Source organism: Dermochelys coriacea, chromosome 2 (assembly GCF_009764565.3).
Source record: "Dermochelys coriacea isolate rDerCor1 chromosome 2, rDerCor1.pri.v4, whole genome shotgun sequence".
Lineage (NCBI taxonomy): Eukaryota > Metazoa > Chordata > Testudines > Dermochelyidae > Dermochelys > Dermochelys coriacea.
The window spans coordinates 33069383-33091813 of NC_050069.1; the positions used below are offsets into that span (position 1 = coordinate 33069383).

Below are 22431 nucleotides of genomic sequence, written 5' to 3' on the forward strand. Positions count from 1 at the left end.
AGACGAAGAGGAACACACTAGAGAAGGAGTGTGGAGTAGTCTGGCAGTGTTTTGGTGCTCATTGGGGGTTTGTTTTGCTGTGGGTGGTGGTGGTTTAGTTTGGTCTGGTTTGTGTTTCTCAGACTAACAGGTGAGAAGGTTGTGACTGATACAGAGACAGCAGTGGGAGTGACCCAAGTAGTGGAAGACACAATGCAGATGACTGGATGCGTAAGCTGCAGCATGTACATGATCCTGGAGGGGGTACCTGAAAAGAATTTCGTCTGCATGAAGTGCCTCCTGATAGAGCTGATGGAAGAAAAGATCCGAGGATTGGAGATGCAGGTGGAAAATCTGATTGAGTTTAGAAGGGGGTTTTAGCAGATGACGGACCAAAGACACGAGGAGGCTGAAGGGAAAAGCTCAGATTTGCAGATGCAAAGAACTCTGAGGGGAGACTGCTGGGTGTGGAAAGTGGACAGTGGAAGCATCTGACTAAGAGAATCAGGCAGAGGAAAAGACAGGCTAGTGAAGAAGAAATAGAGCTCAGGAACAGCAGGTGGTCACTGAAGGTGGAAGGGCAAGGAAGAAGAGAAGAGCAGCTTGTCCTATAGGAAGAAGGGAAGAGTCAATGGAGACAACACCAAATATGAGCCCCAGGAGGATACAGGATGGGTTTCAGAGGATTGCAAGGAACAATAGGAATCAAGACGACTTGCAGCCAGAGGGAACGGGATAGACTGGAGAATCACACCATCATCAGGAAAAGGCAGGTCTACGTGATTGGAGGCTCCTTACTGAGAAGAATAGACAGGCCTGTAACCAGAGCTGATCCAAGAACAGAAGGGTGTGCTGTCTGCTGGGTGCTAAGATACAGGATGTAGATCTCAGGCTGAAGAGGATCCTAACGGGAGCGGGAACGAATCCACTGATTGATCTTCATGTGGGAACAAATGATATGTCTAAATTCTCACTGGAACATATCAAGGGAGCCTATGCCAGGCAGGGAAGATGCTTAAGGAAATTGAGGCTCAGATGATCTTCAGTGGGATACTGTCTATTCTTAGAGAAGGGCAACAAAGGTGTGACAAGATTATGATCAGCAGATGGCTCAGGCAGTGGTGCTAGAAGGAGGACTTTGGGATGTATGGCCACTGGGAAGCATTCATGGACAGAGGGCTGTTCTGTCGGGATGGACTTCACCTGAGTAGGGAGGGAAATAGACTTCTAGGATGGAGGCTGGCACAACTGATTAAGAGAGCTTTAAACTAGGAATTTGGGGTGATGGTTGGGAGATGTCCAGGTAGTCTCCACGCCTGATTTTAACATTGAGAGGGAAGAAAACGAAGTAAGAAAGGATACAGGTGTGGGTAGGAGAATGAACGCAAGAAGGAAGGGTAGTGTAGATACCAGTCTGATAGGTGATACTGGCAGAAGATTGTCTGTGCCTTATCGGGTAAAGAACGTGAGGGAAGCCAAACTGCAAAAATTAAGATGTTTGTACACTAATGCGAGGAGCCTAGGTAACAAAATGGAGGAACTAGAGCTACTGGCGCAGGAAGTGAAACCAGATATTATAGGGATAACAGTAACATGGTGGAATAGTAGTCATGACTGGACTAATAGTATTGAGGGTATGTGCTGTTTGGGAAAGACAGAAATAAAGGTAAATGTGGTGGAGTAGCATTGTATATCAATGATTAGGTAGACTGTAAAGAAATAAGAACTGATGGAATGGATAAGACAGAGTCCATCTGGGCAAAAATCACATTGGGGAAGACAGCTACTAGAGCCTCCCCGGGATAGTGCTTGGGGTGTGCTATAGACCACCAGGATCCCATTTGGATATGGATAGATACCTCATTAATGTTTTTAAGGAAGTAAATACTAATGGGAATTGTGTGATCATGGAAGACTTTAACTTCCCAGATATAGACTGGAGTGCTAGTAATAATAATAGGGCTCAGATTTTCCTGGCTGTGATAGCTGATGGATTCCTTCACCAAGTAGTTGCTGAACCAACAAGAGGGACACTTGAGGGAATGCCATTTTAGATTTGGTTTTGGTGAGAAGTGAGGACCTCATAGAAGAAATGGTTGTAGGGGACAACCTTGTTCGAGCGATTGTGAGCTAATTCAGTTCAAACTAAATGGAAAGATAAACAAAAATAGTTCTGTGACTAGGGTTTTTGATTTCAAAGGGGCTAACTTTAAAAAATTAAGGAAATTAGTTAGGGAAGTGGATTGGATTGAAGAACTTATGGATCTAAAGGCAGAGGAGGCATGGAATTACTTCAAGTCAAAGTTTCAGAAACTATCAAAAGCCTGCATCCCAAAAAAGGGGGAAGAAACTCATAGGCAGGAGTTGTAGACCAAGCATCTCAGAGAGATGATTAAGAAAAAGCAGAAAGCCTACAAGGAGTGGAAGATGGGAGGGATCAGCAAGGAAAGCTACCTTATGGAGATCAGAACATGTAGGGATAAAGTGAGAAAGGCCAAAAGCCATGTAGAATTGGACCTTGCAAAGGGAAAATTGAAAGGTGGATAAGGAACTGGTTAAAGGAGAGACTACAACAGGTTAAATTGAAAGGTGAACTGTCAGGGTGGAAGGAGGTTACTAGTGGAGTTCCTCAGGGATTGGTTTTGGAACCAATCTTTTATTTATTTTTTTTATTATTGACCTCGGCACAAAAAGTAGGAATGTGCTAATAAATTTTGCGGATGACACAAAGCTGGGAGGTATTGCCAATACAGAGAAGGACCGGGATATCATACAGGAAGATCTGGATGACCTTGTAAACTGGATAAATAGTAATAGGATAAAATTTAATAGTGAAAAGTGCACAGTCATGCATTTAGGCATTAATAACAAGAATTTTTGTTATAAGCTGGGGTCACATCAGTTGGAAGTAACAGAGGAGGAGAAGGTCTTCCGAGTATTGGTTGATTACAGGATAACTATGAACCGCCAATGTGATATGGCCGTGAAAAAAGCTAATGCAGTCTTGGGATGCATTGGGCAAGGTATTTCCAGTAGAGATAAGGAGGTGTTAGTTCCGTTATTCAAGGCACTGGTGAGACCTCATCTGGAATATTGTGTGCAGTTCTGGTCTCCCATGTTTAAGAACTATGAATTCAAACTGGAACGGATACAGAGAAGAGCTACTAGGATGATCCGAGGAATGGAAAACCTGTCTTATGAAAGGAGACTCAAGGAGTTTGGAATGTTTAGCCTAACTAAAAGAAGGTTGAGGGGAGATATGATTTGCTCTCTATAAATGTATTGGAGGGATAAATACCAGAGAGACAGAAGAATTATTTAAGCTCAGTACCAATGTGGACACAAGAACAAATGGATATAAACTGGCCATCAGGAAGTTTAGACTTGACATTAGACAAAGGTTTCTAACCATCAGAGGAGTGAAGTTCTGGAACAGCCTTCCAAAGGGAGCAGTGGGGGCAAAAGACATATCTGGCTTCAAGACTAAGCTTGACAAGTTTATGGAGGGGATGGTATGATGGGATTAACTAATTGCCAAAATTAGGCTATCTTTGACTATTAGTGGTAAATATGCCCAATGGCTGTGATGGGATGTTAGATGGGGTGGGATCTGAATTACTACAAAGAATTCTTTCCTGGGTCTCTGGCTGGTGAGTCTTGCACTCAAGCTCAGTGTTTAGCTGATTGCCATATTTTGGATCAGGAAGGAATTTTCCTCCAGGACAGATTGTCAGAGGCCCTGGGGGCTTTTCGCCTTCCTCTGCAGCGTGGGACACAGGTCACTTGCTAGAGGATTCTCTGCACCTTGAAGTCTTTAAACCACGATTTGAAGACTTCAGTAGCTCAGACATAGGTTAGGAGTTTGTTACCAGGAGTGGGTGGGTGAGATTCTGTGGCTTGCGTTGTGCAGGAGGTCACACTAGATGATCATAATGGTCCTTTGTGACCTTAAAGTCTATGAGTCTATGATTCTAGGTGGGTGAGGAAATATCTTTTAATGGATCAACTTCTGCTGGGGAGAGAGACAAGCTTTCGAGCTACACAGAGCTCTTCTTCAGGTCTGGGAAAGGTAGAGTGTCACAGCTAAATACAAGATTGAACAGATAGTTTATCATAAGTAGCTAACAGATAATCTAAGGGACCATTCAAGGTGAAGTGGCCTGTTAACACCCCTGTAGTCATCGGACAAAAATGGGGGTTAGTGGATTACAGATGGTTGTAATAAGCCATAAATCCAGTGTCTTTCAGACCATGATTTTTAGTGTCTAGCAAGATTATGAATTTAAGCTCCCAGGCTAGTGCTTTGAAAGTGTTGTGCAGGTTTCCTTTGAGGGTGAGAACCAATAATTCAGATATAGAGAGTCACTTTGTAATATATCTAAAAATACAAATATACGATTTATTAATAGTATTACTATAGCACCTAGGAGCCCTATTTATGGACTGGGACCCACTGTGCTAGGCACTATACAAATATAGAACAAAAGTCCCTGCACCAAAGAATTTACAATCCAAGTATAAGACAAGAAACAACAGATAGAGACAAACTGAGAGGAAGAGAAAAAGGAAACAAACACTATCAATCAGCTTGATAGGCAGTGGTCTTAGTACATCAGCAGCCTAACTATTGTTGAAGTATTTTGGAGACATCACAGAAAAAGAGTTTTGAGGAAAGTTGTGAAGAAGGATAATTAGTGAGCTTTTCATATGTTTTTAGGGCACATTTCCTAAGTGTGAGGTGCAGCATGGGAGAAAGCACATAGGTGTTGCTTTGAATATAGAACTGGAATCTCCAATGAATGAAGACCCAAGTTTGAAAATCTATTTTAATAGATTTGAAGCATCAATCCTGTTTCATGTGTAGTTAAATTACAGGGTGTTTTTAAATCAGTGATCCTGCAATTTAGCGCGCGTGCGCGCGCACACACACACACTACAGTTTTAGAAAAGGACACATTTAATTCAATGTGTAATCTTGATCACTACCTTTAACTGTACATTTTTTTTTACTTCTATACTGCCTTACATAATTCATCTCCTCCTGTTGTTTTCTTCCTCTCTTCACTGCATCTCCTTCCATTAACCAAAACAAAGTCTGAATAATTGGCCTGGAAGAAAGAGTTTCCACATTTTATTGGTCGTCCTTTGGAGCTATCCACCAAATTGTATGTTTCTGTTTATATTGTAATAGCGCTCAGAGGCTCCAACTGATCTGGAGCCCCAGAGTGTCAAAACTGTACAGACGTGGTGACAGTCACTGCCCTGAAGAGTATATACAAGACAAAAGGTGGGAAGGGAAACAGCAGAGATGAAGTGACTTGCCACGGGTCACACAGCAGGTTAGTGATTAAGCAGGGATTACAACTCAGGACCCCTGACTCCCAGTCCTGTGCCCCATCCACTAAACTGTGCTGCCTTGCACTTTGAAAGTCTAATCCAGTGGTCTCCAAACTTTTTTGATCACGCACCCCTATCAGTAAAAATTTTTTGAGCGCGAACCCCAATATATATATATTTATTTTTGTATAAATTATATACATGTATTAATATATTATGTAAATTATAAAACATACACAAAAAATAGAAATTAAAAAACGATGCGATAAAGATGAAATAAACAATATTTTAAAAATTTTATTTTATTAACGGTACAAAAAACCTTTTTGCTCTCACTAAAAAAAAATTAATAATAATTTTAGTGAGAGCAATGTAATTGAATATGCTTTATTATTTTTGAAAATCTTGGTTTAACACTTCGTGATGCAGCAGGCGCTCAGGGTGGGGTGCGGGGTCTGGGAGGGAGTTAGGGTGTCGGAGGGCGCTCAGGGCTGGGACAGGCACAAGGTGCAGAGCACTTACCTGGGCAGCTCCTGTTTGATGCGGGGGGGGGGTGCAGGTGGCTCTGAGCAGCGCAGCACCACCCCCATGGCCACGATTCTGGGAGCCGTGATTCTGGAAGCTGGGGCCTCCCCCACGGCAGGCAGGGCCACCCGGAACGCAGGGGCTTCAGGGCCCTGGGCTAAGCCCCTTTCGGAATGCGGTCCTAAGAGCGCAGGCCAGAGGACTCAGAAGCAGCGCTTCTCTCCGGCTGGCTTTGAATGGGAAAGTGCTGCTTTTTTCTGGCTGCACCACGGGCCGGACTCCCCCTCTGGCTGTGCTCCTCCTGCCATGCCGCCCTTTTGCTCCAGCGGTGCTCCTGCTGCGCCCCCTAATCGATCGTCTTGTGCACCCCACTTTGGAGACCACAGGGCTAATCAACTGGAATGCTAATGAACAGCACCATTTCCAAACCCTTTCAATGGGAAAGAGAATAAATACATGTCTATTTTTAATTCATGTTCATTTTTATCTATTATAAAAACAATAATCTTTAGTCATAGTTTTTAGCATTTTTGAAAGATGTCCTAAATGTTTTGTCTTTGTATCTAATCCATCCTACTCAAATGTAATTGCTTTATATATCACAAAGCTTACAAATCACTTGAACCATCTTTTTTAAATTTTAAAACAGCAAATGCTTTAAAAAATATTTTCCTTTTAATAGTTAAGTTTATAATTCCTTAATGTTAGAGTATTCCAGCATGGTAGTCCGGAAGCAGATGTCTTCATGTTTTATAATACATTTCAGTGATATGAAGAAAAATAAGGTAAGGCTACTATGGGTCAGGGGAGAAATACATGAAATTTCATGGCTAGACTGTATGATTTTTCTTCGTTAGGGGAAATAGTGTATTTGTGTATTTTCATTCTAACTTTCCACCATGTACTTCGTTGTGTTAATTCATTTCTGCACACTTTGCTCAAGTTATATGGCTGAAATCATTGGCTACTCTGATTCTGAAGTCTGAAAATCCTCCTTGCATAAATGATTCAGGGGAATATCAGAATTCCTTTACAGAGATATGAATGATAGTTATTGTTCACCTGTAATTAGATGATGGTATAAAATATTAAGCTTTGTATATCTTTGTGCTCATTAGAGAGGTAGAACTTTTGTGAAACATTAGCTCAGGTTATGTCTACACTACTGATTTCTGTAAGTACAGCTATGCTGGTCAGGACAATGATGAGCTTTGATTCCTAATTGACATAGTTTTGCCTTCAGAAGCCTCTACTGTAGACACAGTTATACCAGCAAAATTGCGCTTTTACTGGCATAGCTTGTTTTAATTGTGAGGGGTTATTTTATTATAACTCTGCAAAGCACAGCTTTGTTGGTGAAGTTGCTTCTACATGAGGAGCACTTTGCTGATGTACTATACAAGTATCCCTGTACTTCTGGTGCAGACATAGCCTCAGAATGTTATTCAACTTGTTGCTGTTGGGTAAAATTAAGAAAACAAAATATTTAAGGACATTCCCCACTTTGTATTATATTTAAGTGTACATACCGTAAATTAAATCTGTTCAGTAAGAAAATTTTTATTGTAACTTCAGTTGTTTTCTGAGATTTTTCTTTTAAAACATCCATACAAGGTGTCATCATTTAGAGTGCTAGCCATTAGCCTCCAGTGAATGTACTCTAATTTAGTCCTATAACTTGTATGTTTAAAAATAACATTTGTCATATCTAACTCAAATGGAATTATTCAACTTCCTGATAAGGAATTATACTGGCTGCTTGCTTTAAAAGTTAGTAGGTAAAAGTTACTGATTCTTCCATGCTCCTTTAGCTTTATCAACAGCAATAGCCAGGCGTAGGCCAGTGGCAACCCAGTATGTTATCACAGAGCAGGACCGGAAACTTCAGTTTGTCTCATTCCCAAGTCAACAGGGACTGGTTTTGCTATGAAAGGCAGGGCTATTTGCTGTGGAGGGAGTAACTGTGTCAGAACAGGACTGGCATTGATAGGCTTTGGACATGCTATGTGATCTGATACTCTGAAGGTAGTTAATTTTGTGTGGAATGAAGGAAGAAAAAGGAAACTTTTTGGATTGATGAAAATACAAAAAGATTTCCCAGCAGGGGGTCCTTACATTTAGAATCACTGTGTGGTTCCTGCCACTGCCTCTCTTCCCCCACCAAATTTTGTGCAAATTATTTGCAAATATTTTGTATAATAAATATAAAATTAAAGTTAGCTTAAGTTTGATTAAAAGAATGTGTTGTAAAGAAAGGCCCTAACTAGCAAGTAAAAGAAAGTCATTGAATGTAACGAGTTGTAACGCCAGATGGAATAAAGTAGGGAGGCTGTCTGGTTCACAAGCATAACTCATGAAATAAAGGGAAGTTTCTAAAAAGAATGCCTCTGACCAATAGGGGTGACTGCAGATGGTTTTAAGTAAGACAAAAAAATTGTCTTAGGTTGAGCCTTTATGGATCTTCCCACCTCACATACCACTGCTGTCTGAAAAATTAGGACCTATGTGAACCCAGCTGCAATGGAAAAGCCGTTGGTCAGCAAGAAGAAGTCAACAATATAAGGAGGAAAGGCCTCGGAGAAATAAGAGGTTGAAAATCTTATCTGGATTAAGACTGGAAATAAGGATGAACGGTCTCAAACTGTTTTTTAGCTGACGTCAGTAATTGGCAACGACATTGCTTGTGTATTAAAGGGTATATAAAAAAGTAATCCCTTATAGGGTTCATTGCTAATACCTGCCTGGTCAACTTGGAGCCAACTAATATGGGTCTAAACACCTCTGGGCTTAGTCCATTTGTAAGTATGCTTATAAATGTTTTGTTTCTAGTTGGATGTAGAAAATCGCTTATTTATTAGGTTTGTTAAGCATGTTTAGGGCAATTATACAAATACCATTCAGCCTTTGAATTTAATAAAGGAATTTATGGTTAAATTAGTGTTGTGGTAAAACCCTGCATGAGTAATAATTCAACATATGTAAATTACCTCGCTGAATAATTTGTGTATTTGCAAATGTTATTGGGATATGGGGATGATCGGGCAATATTCTGCATAACTGTTGCATTCCCTTTCTTCCTGTATCTCAACTTAACTTCTTGCTGAAGCACAGTTCTGACTTTTCAGGACTTTTTGAAAACTATTAACACCGTTAATCCTCAGGGCTATTGTAAGTAAATCCTTGATAAATAAGTGTTAATACCTCCCAGTCAATTTCAAATAGTACTATACACTTTTGTAGTAACACATTTAATGTACACAGAACGCATTTTAATAATAATACTTTGAATAACTTTGAGGAAAAGCTTTGGACAATAAATCTACTGGTGTTCCTAATACAGAATCTCTACCTTTGTTTCTGTTACATATATTCAAATATGAAGTTTCAACATAACATTTTCTATACATTAGCACACACATCAAAACACACTTGCCCTCTGATCTTGTCTTTCTCAGTCTTCACTGTGTGACCATAGTATGTAGTGTGTGATCTGGACTCATCAGAGCTTGAGAAATGGCAGTATCTCAATCCTTTCAAACACTTCAGAGCCCTGTCAGCAAACAAGCAGTCTGTGGATTTCCACAGCATTCCAGCCCTCACAGCAAACACAATTGTACTGCATCAATCAGCAGGTCAATTCTAAAGAGCTATTTTTAACATCTCCATTTCTAACCTTTGCCCCTTTGCTGTCTGGGTGATTAAGCTTTCAGAGGATGATTAAGGTATGACCTGACAGGTAAGTTTCCCAGAATGAAAATTTGCCATTCGGCCTCAGAAGAGCTACTGAGCATGTCTGGTAAACTACTGTTACTACTGGTAACTTCCTGTACTGGCAGTTTCTGGTCTTTCTGAGTTGCCCTACCCTGCTCTTTGTACGTGTGCAAGGACACAATGTCCAACTAATATTCATGACTCTTCCCCCACTGCTTCACTTCCCCTCCCCTGGAGAAACAAAGTCAAATGTTGCACGATAAAGCATGTGGGTTACCCAAGTAATTTGTATAAAACCATACACTTCAGTTTGCGGTCAACACATCCAGCCCCAAGTAGTGGTGGGAATAGGACAAGGAGCTGCAAAAAACTTGGCAGGTGAATAGATGCTGAAGGGTGTCTGGGACATAGATGGGTACTGGATAGGGGCTCTCTGGAGTTGGAAAGCCAGGGTAGCTGGGTTTGTGGTAGTGTCAAACTAGAAATTTGAGATGACTAGAATTGTCCAGTGGGAAAGATTAGAACAGGCTCAGTAATTGGGAGAGCAGGATGGGCAGAGGTCTGGGGATAAGGAAGATGAAAGTTTAAGACAGCTGGGTTTGTGGGGGTATTGCGGGGGAGCTGGGGAGAGACTAGTGTGGTTGGGTAGAGTTCATGGAGCTGGAAGGTGTCTCTGGAAAGCTGAAGGTAGCTGGGTAGAGTGGCTGAGGGCTGGGTGGAAGCTGGGGAGGGTATCGAGGGGTGCTGGCTGATTTGCAGAATGGGTAAGCCCTAGCAGCACTCAACCCTACCCTCTTCACTTTATGTCCCTGCTCCCACTTGGTGGCTCCTCCCAGCTTTCAAACCCCCACCCCCCATATCCAGTACTGGGGCCATAGTGGCCTCTGATGTCCATGAACCACAAATGCAGGCTACTTGTGCCTAACTGAACACCTAATATTCAATCTGGACTACAGGACTATATTAGGTGTGTCTTGCATGATTGAATGTCATGTGAGATGTCTTGCATAGATTTTTGGGAGGAAAGCCAGTCTAACAGGGCTGTGTGAGGGAAGAGGCAGAGGCCTCCCTCCTAGATTCGTCTGGTTCCTGCTGCTGCAAACCCATGACTGCTTCAAACTTGCATAATTCTTTTCTCTGTTTGGTTGTTTCTGCTTCTTTTGGATAATAGTGTGAGATAATCCTTTTGCGAAGTAGCTGGTTGCGATATACACAATGCATCCAAATGATTGATTCATAGAAATGTCAATTCCATGCAAATTATATACTTATGTCGTGCCATTTGCCATGCTGAAATACAATAATATGTCTAAACCTACTTAAAGATCACTGATCACGTCTTTCAAAATACTACAATTACTTCTGGAAAAAAAGTAATTGATTAAATTCCACAAGCCATCAGACTGCATAGAAAAAACATTTTTAAGCTTAAAACTTAGCTAGGGTTTACTAGTTGTCTTTTATTATTATAAGATCCTTATAATGTTCAGTGAGCTTCTTTAAATTCTGGGGAAAGGGAAGAAATTGATGGTATTTGCATATGTTTAAAACTACTTGTTTTTTTGGGAGGAAAACCAATCTAACAGGGTTATGTGAGGGAAGAGGTAGGGGACTTCCTCCTAGAATAGACATTCATAGTGATAGCCCAGATCTGACATTTAAAACTATTCTGCATAATTGCATGCCACCATTTCAGACAAAATTAGTTTTTTGAGCTGGATTTCATTTGTGATTTGTTACTGGTTACAGGATTTCAAATAAAGTGTCGGTTCTTGTTAAGTGCTTATGTAGTCCCTGACATCATAGTATCTGTTTTTAAGTATCTGTACTTACTTACTTTGTAAGGCTAACAAATAAAACTCTGAACTCATTTGGAAAGCCAGCCACCCTATCCCCTTCAAATCCCTCCTCAAAAAGCACTTCTACCAAGATGCTTATGTTGAAGGGCCAACTGACAATGGCAAGGCAGATTGCCAGAAGGGTGGATTATCTGCTTTCTTTGTACCTTTTTGATTTTGTTAAAAACAAGCACATGGGTCCTCAAGTTGTATACGTGTATTGTATAATCTATGTAAGATATTCCTATCACTGTTATCCCGGTTCTCTCTCTTCTTATCCCCTCATTTGTTTTTTTTATACCCACCTGACTGACTGTATAGGTGGTCCACCCCCACACCTGCACGGAGGCCCTCTGAAGTCAATTTGTGTGCAGGTTTTGGGGCTAAATATGTATTTAGGAACTTAACTTTAGGCATCAGGTTTGAGGTTTGTCTGTGCTATCAAACAGAGGCTATCTTTCATGTGTGCTGTTGATTAGCGGAGAGATGCAGGGATATTCCTTATACATGGAAAAACTGATTTAAAGGTCACATTTGCTAGGTGAAAAATCTATTGTACTTAACTTTCTGTTGAAAAGATCCACCAAATTGCATTGTGACACCAGCTGAACAGGTAGAGACTGTCACAAACTATATATTTACCTGCTTATAGGTAACATTGGTTCCTGCAGCAGCCTCTGTGCACGAGTGAACTGTTTTTATTTGTGTTGGTTTCTTTCTTTTCTTACAATATCTTGTGTATTGCAAATTAGAATTGAGGTTGGTCTGTTGATTATTTTTGGAGTAGGTGGAAGGAGATGATTGCTAGTCTGTTGGAATGATGGAGGCTTTAGCCTTGGAGGACAGAGTGCAAACCATTGGAGTCCACAGACCAAGCAGTACTTGGTTCACAGAATAGATGCTTACTGTAGATGTCACAGTGGTTGTTGCATTATCAGTACCTCAGGAAGATAAATAGGGGTTAGTAGGGGCTACAAGAAACCCTAAGAGTTGTCATAGAGAGCCAGGTAGCTGTGGAGTGCATCTTTTTTAGCACACAAATTCTCTGATCTTAGGGCTGTGGGCCACTTCCTGAGAAAGCATTTCATGGATCTTGATCCCATTTGTGATTCCACACTATCTCTAGCAATTGTAGCTCTAAGATACCATGGGGATAGGGACTATAGAAATTTCAAAGATACAGTTACAGTGCTTGGTTAATCTGTACACGTATAGGTAATGTTAAAATCAAAGCACATCTCTAATTATGTGAATTGAAGTTTACAGTTAGTAAAACCTGAAAAATCTAATTTAATTTCTTTTCCCAAAAACTTCTCACTGCCATTTTCTTCTTTTCATTTCAGTCCCCACTTCCTACACACATCTCTCTGTGACGCTCTGTTGTGCTCCTCGGTGTCCACTGCGACTGGTCTGCTTGTTTCTGCTTTGCTACTTGACACCCTTCGTCTGCTAGATTGTCAACTTTTTTGGAGCATAGATTATTTGGACTTTCCATCTTGCCCAGTATTGAGCACATTTTCAGCCCTTAGTAAAAAATATAATTTCTTACATCTCACTGTCCAGTCTCCATAAAGTACCGGACTGATGCTCTTGACTCCAGCCATACTGGCAGCTCTTTGCCTGTTGATGGCTAGGAAATCTGTCCTTGCTGTTCTCCTTGTTGCAGTAAGCCCCAGTTGACTGCTAGGGTTACTTCACATCTTTTACAGCTGCTAATACATCTGAAGAGCCTGGATGCTTATGGAAGCAGCTGTCGAGGAGGAGGAGGAGCTGCTGTCCAAGGAAAGATGCTTTGTAGCTGAGGCTTAACTTACAAGATTTGGGTTCAGTTCCCACCTATATTGCAGTCTCCCTGCATAACCTTGGGCAAATAATTTAATCTCTCTGTGTCTCAATTCTCCATCTGCTGTATGTATGTGCTATCTTTCATATTATCCTTAGAATGTAAGTTTTTTTTTCGCAGAATGGACCATTTCTATTATATTTTTGTACAGTGCCCACACAATGGCGCTGTGGCCTCTAGATACTACCAGAATAAAAATAATTAACAATCAATGTAAAAATCCAAGTACGGGGCACTGCCCTTACCAAACTACTGATCTATGAGATTCAACATCATTCAGAACCTGCTTAGAGGAGTAATAATACTAATAAACTTGTAGCATGATCTGAAACCAGGTGTAGCAATCTCACATCTCCATCACCTGCTTCAAATTACAATAATTCAGAGTATCTTAATTTAGCAACAACTGCTATACTCTTGAAATGTGAGAACATTTTCAAGTGTAAAGGAGATCTCAAGTACATTTATTCCTCTAGAAAATATAGGTGTTATCTGAGCATCACACTGGGATCAAGGAACTCCTGCCTGCTAATCCTTCAGTGGCCTTGGCCATGTCACTTAATTACTTTCCCTTTTTCATATAATACCCTCCTTCTTGAGGATTTGGTAGCTAGTGCTACATAAGCATATTGTTGTTAATTATCCAAGAAGACTATTTCATAGTAAATTAAAATGATATGCGACATTTAATTGTGTGGTGTTGTGTTTAGATAGGATATTGGGATGAATCCTACGAGCTTTTCTCATACAAGCCATCGCAGTCACTGGGAATCACTCATGTGGAAAGTGAATAGGATTTGTCCTGATAATTAGGGCTGTGGTCTGAAACCTAATAATTATGGTCAAACTGAGTCAATAAAATTAAATGGCTTGAATTTCATATTTTCAGTGTACTAAACAAATGATATCAGTGCTTAGAAATCTGTTCCATACTGCGGCAACAGTCCTGCCCCAGTTAACTGTATAGAAATTATTCTTTGAAACTTTTTTGTGACCCCATCCTGAGTGCCTCAACACCCATCTGGAGAACCCATACCCTAGAGACCATCATACTGTAGAGCTCTGCAAAGCTTGTAAGCTTCTCTTCCACCAACAGAAGTTGGTCTATTAAATGATATTACTTCACCCACCTTCTCTCTCTCTCTCTCTGATCTTCTGGGTCCAACATGGCTACAACAACATTGCAAACAAATATGTTTCAGTAATACAGCACGGCAAGAAAACATTCCCAGGGCCTAAAATTATACCCAGTGTCTTAACTGTACATATGACAGAAAATCTGCTGCTATTTATATTGTGAGTACTTTGCAATTTTTGAATTCATCTTCAAGATTTATTTAATTTCTTTTTTAGGTGAATCTTGGAAGCAACCAGTATCTCTTCTCAGCAGTCGTGAATCCCAAAGAAATGCCTTGCTTCTGTTTACGGCATGATATTGATGCTCTTCTCTGGCAGCCACGCTCTGATCAACCGGACAGTATGTGGGAGCACATTGCAACTTTCAACGCTTTAGGTATGGAATGAACTGCTCAGTGGCCTGTCTCTTTCTAAAAATGATACTCAGGGTTTTGCTATCTCATTTCCATTAGATCTATGTTCTGTTCATGAGTTACTCTAACTAAATTTTGATTGATTAGTGCATTAATTCTATTGATAAGAGAATGTTGGATTAATTTTAGAAATACTAGAACAGAAGTATAGGTAATATGTGTGCCTTGACAGAAGATCAGCTTAGAAGTTAAAAAGGTTATCTAATCACAAGAACGTTGAGGTCAATGTGTCATTCTTCATAACTAAATGTTTATAAATATGTGAACAAGAGGTTTAAGAATACTTGACAGAATATCAGGGAGAAGAGATGAGCCTTAAATGTCAACAGACTTGGGCTATTTCAGATCATGAAAGGAGCTCAATAGTCAAAGACGCTCCCTTTTATAATGAGATGTTTCAGCTTGAGTACCGTTGCTGACCTCAGCTGTGGCCATATGGCCCAGGAAAAGAGGTAGTCTCTTGGGTAAGTAGGCGCCAAGCAATTTCAAGCTTTTTAGCTCACAAGCAGCACCTTTAAGGCTACCAGAAACCAGCAGGTATCTAGTGCAGGGCATAGAGTACAGGTGTAATGTGTTCATGGCAAGATACGTTTTTAACAAGTGGTCTTCAGAGTCTGCTGACTCTTTAAGTTCCAGGTGACAGGCCAAGTAGCCTCACATTCACATTTCATATTATTTTTCAACTTTTCACATTTAAAATAAAGGCTCGTCTTAGTAACCATCATGTAATTTTCTTTTAAATAATTAACCTTAGCAGCAAGGAGACTGATATTGTTCATCTTTTACATGTTGGCTATTTTCATCTAGCTGCTGGTCTGTAAACATCATGGTCATAGAGTTCAAGGCCAAAGGGTACCACCAGGTCATCTAGGTTGACCTGTGTTTCACGGGCCATCAACACCATCCAGAAGCTGAAATTAGACCAAAGTATTACAGCCCACAGGAGATTAGATCTATTATGTGCCACAGGCAGAAAATAGGAAGGAACAAGGTGCACAAGACCCCACAATGGCAGGAAACAGATTAAGTGTAATATACTCAGATAATCCTGGCAAGTGACCTGTACTCCAGGCTGCCGAGGAAAGCAGAACCCTTCCCTAAGGTGACTGCCAATCTGACCTGGGGGAAAATTGCTTCCCGAACCCATACATGGCAATCAATTAGGCCTTGATCATGTGAGCAAGAATTCCAGCAAACCAAGAACCTGCTTGGTGCCACCTTAGAGCTTTGGCCCTCTCCATCCTATGTCCCATCTCCATCCATAGCCATTCCTAATGCATCACAGAGAGACTTTTTAAAAAAAAAAATCTCATAATACACTGGGGGAGAGAAACATCCCTTCTTTACCCCTGCAGATAGCCAGCTGAAACATGAGCTTTTAGGAACATAAGACAGGAACCAGAAGTAAGTCCCAGGGCTGCTGAATGCTACCCCCCTACCATCACAAGCAATCCCGTTGTACAGTTGCACTCATAAATTTGTCTAGCTCTCTCAAAAGTAATTACCCTCATTGTTTGCCCCCACAACTCCTATTAGAAGACTATTCCAGAACCTCACTCCTCTGATGATTAGCATCCTTCTTCTATTTCTAGCTTGAATGTGTTCATGACCAGTTTATATCCGTTTGCTCTTATGCCAATGTTGTCCTTTAGTTTATTAACTAGTTATTAATAAAATACCTCTTCTTGTATTTCAGCCTTTTGAATCTGGTTTCTATTTCTGAATCTAAGGGTTGTAGCTCTGAGAGCTGTATATCTTATTGCCATCAAAATTAGTCAAGCCCAAGATTTCACATAGACTGTGATAACTATAAGATCCCTCCCACTGGTCTCTGGATCTTATTTTCTGCCTCAGTGAGTGTGCTGGAACCACAGGAAAAACGCCTAAACTGTTGTCCCAGCGCCTCCAGTTAGAGGCAGACACAACTGTTGTTGCATGCTTGCAAGTTTATGAATCCCATAGATTTCCAGGACTTGCTGCTAGGAAACAATGAATAATTGCCTGACTAGGGTATTGATAAGCTAGTAGAATGCAACAGGCCGCAGAACCCTGCTCCCGAGGTTGTCTCTTGCCTTTACATCGTTTGTTCTAGTCATCATGACTCATGAATGACTTCCAACAGATGAAATAGGAGGGCAAAAGAGACTAGATCTCAGTACAGTAAATATGGGGCATTGATGCAAGCCCACATTAAATCAGTGAGAGAAGCTAAGAAATCCTTCACTTTCATTATAGCTTCAGCAAAGTCTGAGAACACACTTGTTCTGGATAGTGGCCTACCTAATCAGACCAGACTGCTTTTGTTGTCTGCTTTGGGACTTGAACTCCCATACCTGATTTTCCTTTCCTTTTGTATTTGTTGTTTTATTTTGTACTTGAACTATCTTTTTATCAGCCTCTTACCTTGATTTAATGTCACATTAGGCTTCAAGTACCTTTAAAATCTACTGTCATCACTCAGTCTGTATATTTGTCATTATTTTTGTATGCAAAGTGGTTTTATAATGCTTAAAAAAAAGATAAGGCAAATCTTTTTCCAAACTAGTAGTGATTAATTTTAAGCATCTTATAATTAATCATTAATACTGTTTTAAGACTTTAGGTGCACCAATATTTCTATAATTTTGGAAATAAATGGAAGAAAATTAAAATTCCTCTTCAAGCTTTGTGCTTTTGGGGGTAAAAAATCATTGTTCCTCCACATTTTCCTCCTTACTGTACTATCATTTACAGTACCATGTTGAAGTTTACACTTCTGTGCTAATCTAGTTTACCTTTTATTTGCCAGAAAAGACATACGTCACAACCTTGTTTATCTACAACCAAACATTAGAAATATCATGCTAGAGCCCGTGGTAGTAAGTGAGCATCTTGTGGGATAAAGAAGGTAGTTTTAAAGAATCCACGGTGCTCATCTTATTCACTAACACAACGCCTGTAGTCTTGTTCTCTTCTTTTCCCTATTTTCATTGCTGATCTAAAATTAGTCCCACAGTACATAAAGAGTGATTGGAGAATTGTGATCCTTTGTGGGCCAAATCCTCCTCTTTGTGCAAAGTAGAGCCAAAAGAACAATGCCTTCACTCCCTCTCTTTGCAGTAGTCACCGTTGTATGTGTGTGAGATGGGGTAAAGATTGTCCATGTCCCTGCATCCCTAATAAAGCACAAATTTTTTAGTGAGGGTGATTAAACCTAGCAAACTACCAAGGGAAGCGGTGGATTCTCTATCTCTGGATGCCTTTCTGGAAATTATGTTTTAGCCAAATACAAATTACTGGTCTGAATACAGGGGTAATAGGGTGAAATGTAATGGCTTGTGATATGCAGAAGGTCAAACTAGTTGATCTAATAGTTTCTTCCGGCTTTGAGCTCTATGAATCTGTAAAGAAAAAGTTGGTTTTTGAGGGTGTCCCCCCACACACATACAAGAAACTCTACAGTGGTTTTATTCCCCTCTCATTACTGCAGCTGGTTGGAAGGATGGGAGTGTTTGGTCTTGCCCTTCTAAATCCATGGCTGACTTGAAGGCCTCTCTTCCTTCTCTCCTGGCTGCTCAGCAGTCTGTAGTCTGCTACCAGCCCCATGTAGCTGCCATGGCTATGTCTAGACCAGTGGACTCCAAACTTTTGGATCGCGCACCCCCAGGGCCAGCTCTAAGGCAGCAAAAAAAAAAGAAGAAGAAGAAGAATTGCCGCCGGCGTGCCGCCGAAGACAGAGTGGTGAGAGCCGAGCTGCCGTCGGCGTGCCACCGAAGAATCAAAGGTCCAGGAGCGCTGCCTCCGCCGTGCCAGTGGTGCTCCTTTGGCAGCGCTCCTCCTGCTATGCACCCTCAGGGATGGTCTTGCGCACCCCACTTTTGAGACCACTGGTCTAGACTGAAAAATAAGGCATTTAAAAATTAATTAAAACACATTCGTTTACTTTTAAGCCCCAATGTAAACAGGCCAAGACGTATTTCAACATATGATATGGTAGCGATTGGCTCTAGAGTCCCTCACCTTCTGGATTGTTTTTAAACCCAACTTGCCTTGTCTACACTAGGATTTAAAAATACATGAATTAAATGTATTGGCTAACACTCTTTATTAAAACTTTTCCTGGGCTGGGCTAGGCTATCCCTTGGAGCAGCCTTGGCTCCTTATCTGTGCCACTGGCTGTCTAGCTTAGTAGTAACAAGTTATTCCCAGATAAAAACTGTGTTAAACTAGAGTTAAGATTGAGCAAATATCAGTAACTTAAGAATACAGATATTGTAGGAATGTTGTATTTATTCCAAAAACAAGCATTTACAAACCCAGGAAGTTTTGAGTTAGGGTTAAACATAAAATAAATCTAAACATGTTAAGGTATGGAAATGCACAGCTAAGGTACCCAAACAACCTAAACTATGCCCTGTAATCACACCTTAGGGGAACAGGAAGAAATAGAATGTGTCCCTGCTACTAACAGAACTGTCTTTTTCAAAATGGCCACTGCCTCACATTGTTTCTAATGAGAGTGAAGCCAAGCTGTCCTTGGAAGATGGTAGCCCATTTTGCTAAGACCGGCCTTATAGCCTCACTCCCATTCGAAACTATATTGGATGGCAATCAGTTTGAAAGAGGGCAGTTGTCCATGTTATTCAGTGATGGAATATATTTCTTCTTCAGCCCCTGATGTAGCCTGTGCATGATAATTCAGTGAGTTGTAACTCTATGGGGAATGTGGTGGATCTGTGTTTTACTGTTTGTTTTTACCCCAACTCATCCTATGTGACACAGGGTGCTACATTTCTTTAAGAACCAACTCAATTTGACTCATGGTTTTGAAGAATAAATTTGTTTCAAATGTAGTCTATAGATGATATTTCAGTCAGTATTTGGTATTCCAAGAGTAAGTGCTGTACGTTTTTGAAGAATATGGTGTGTGGTGTTTAGAGTTTTGCTAATAGCTGTTCTGTTCTCGCTTCTTTGGGAAGTGGTACCAGGCCTTATACTTCTCACTGAAGAAGTATGTTCTGAGGAGGAGATAGTGGAAGAACGAGTCTGTCAAGAACAGGTCTTCAGGCATAGAGAGGGGCATGCATAGAGGTGTCAGAGATAAGTGTTAAGAGGACAAAGGGAGCCATTAATACTAAATTGTCCTTTATGTATATTTTTATCTTTTTGTGAATTAGTTTTAAAATATAAGCACAGGATTCTGAAATGGCAGAATAAAGCAGAGTTAACATATATTGACTTTTACTTGCCTCTGTATATCTATGCTTTGCAGGTTATGTCCAAGCATCAAAGCAAGACAAAAAATTCACTGCTTGTCCTCCAAATTACTCCTATGCTGCTATTTGTGAGTGCCTGCGTCGAGTGTTCATCTATCGACAGCCCGCTCCTCTGTCCACTGTTCTCTACAACAGGAAGGAGGGAAGACAAGTAGGGCAGGTTGCTAAGCAGCTGGTAGCAACCCTAGAAGCCAGTGATCCTATCTTGGGCTTTCAAGCTACAAATGAGAGATTATTTGTTCTCACAACAAAATCCTTGTTTTTAATAAAGGTAAACACTGAAAATTAATTATCCAATATGTCATGTTGATTTGGAGGTATTCACAATTGGTCTGAGAAATGATGAGATATTACCTAAAAAGTTAAATCACATACAGTTGAAGTAAAATATCATATGTACCCTGTTTAATTTTTAAAAGGACAACCAAAATATGTTCACTGGAAGTTGTCTTTGTGCCCAGTTGGATAAAGCTTTTCAACTCCATTGTCACTGAATTTTTTGGGGACTTCCAATTCTATGGAAAAGTGCAAGAAAACGCTTTGTTGTGCTAGCAGCATTTTAATCAGTTACCGGAGGCATGTGTGAAATGATCCATCCATGCATTGTTTTTTCATATAGTTTTTCTACCACACTTCTGCCATTCAAGAAGATCTTGAGTATTCACTTATTTCTATTTTGTATAATTGCTATAGTTTCTCGCTGTGTGTATTGTTCAGATAAATAAAACAAGTCTTTGTTTTACTACAAGCTTACATAAACACAAGGCAAAGATCACACTTTACCCAACTAATAGATATTTTACAGAGCCATTTAAATTATTTTTGAAAATTTCAGTCTCAGTTAATATTTAAATGTCTTCACTTAGTATTAGCAAATCATGGTTCACTGGCTAAATGATGGTGTGTTGGGTGGGGCATCTGCTTTTTTCCAGCATATTTTTTAATTCAGGTCAAATAACCTCATTATAGATATGCAATTGTAGTAGTCTGATTGAAACACATTTGTGCTTCCCATTAAATCTTCAAACATTTTAAAAACTTAAAAACTAAAATGGTTTTGGTAGCTTTCTCTTGGGAGCAGAACATTCTAAGCTTCAAACAAGGTCATATTTACTCAGAACCAAAACTGACTGAAGTGAAAAAGGTGTTTCTCCTTTTTCTGAATACACTTGTTAACAATGGGAATGGACCCTAAAATGTATTCCACTCATACTTGCATAGAATCATATGTTTCCATGTCCTTTTGAAGAATTAACGGTATTGTTTATTATTTAAAAGATCAATTGCCTTGATGAGCTGATATAAATCAACCTACTTTTCTGCTCAAAAAATCCATAATTAAATGGTTTCCAGTTGCAGAGCCATATTTGTTACTTTCGCATTCCCATTTTACATTCATTTTATTTTGAGGCTTATATCTGTCATATGCTACCACAGACTCTGACATAGCAGAGTGTGATTATTCAAAATGTATGGGGTATGGTCGCCTGATTTTGTACCAGGTTTTTGTTTTGATTGAGACTCAGCACCTACCATAGAGTGCTCTCATTTTGTAAGGTACAGCTCTTTATGAATGCCCCTGCCAGCAAGCAAATGTGGTGGATGCTATTTACAAAATGTCAGGGAACCCATTTGGCTGTTATAGGTCCAAATAATCTATTTCAAATGCTCTTTTTCTAATGTTCCCTCTGCCTGGCTGTGTAGGACTGCAACATGTATTATTCTGCAAGTTAAAAATAATTAAAACATTACATTCATAAATAAAATTAAAAAAAAAAACCTGTTTAAAATGACTTTTTATCCCTTCCGTTTATCATTTTCAAATGTGTGCCCTTCCTTTTGCTAAAACCATAATAAACCATTCTAATTTTTTTCTGAAGGTTATAATACATAAATACCAAAGAATATTCCATACCTCCAAATTCTGGCTGATGTTTGCACTGCACCATAATGACTTCTGCCAAAAGAAGTGTTCTTTGCTCCCAGATCCTTGCTATGATAATCCTTACATTCACTTCCCCAGGGATAGTCTTTTTCTGGAAGCAGTAGGAATAATTTGCAAGGTGCCATAGCTCAATTTGCATAGAGTGGTCATTGTATAGACAGGGAGTCAAATATGCATATGCCCCTAAACATTCACATTCCATCCATTCACCCTTTGGCTGTGTCTTGTTGCATCTCTGTGCACTGTAAGTCACAGAGGACCTGCAGAGCAGTTCCTCACTTTTTCCAGGAGGAAGAACTGGAGTGGTCAGCATTGTCCCACCGGACAGTGCTGCTGGCTGTTTTTTTATTTTCTGGCCTGCATGTATGTACTGTGGATCTAGGTTTGTGAAATGACAAATGCAACAAGATTAGTAGCTGAGGCTGAAACTCTTGTTGACTCCTACTTC

At 40.1% G+C, this 22431-nt stretch overlaps 1 protein-coding gene across 1 annotated transcript in view; it reads left to right on the forward strand.

Moving 5' to 3' along the window:
• The window catches only part of NUDCD1 (NudC domain containing 1), a 145587-nt gene extending 123756 nt beyond the window's left edge, over positions 1 to 21831 (forward strand). The window contains exons 9-10 of the mRNA XM_038391404.2: positions 14587 to 14746; positions 20035 to 21831. Of these exons, the coding sequence (XP_038247332.1) occupies positions 14587 to 14746; positions 20035 to 20327 (453 nt within the window). The 3' untranslated portion in view covers positions 20328 to 21831. The remainder of the gene's footprint in view (positions 1 to 14586; positions 14747 to 20034) is intronic.
• The last annotated feature ends 600 nt before the right edge of the window (positions 21832 to 22431 follow it).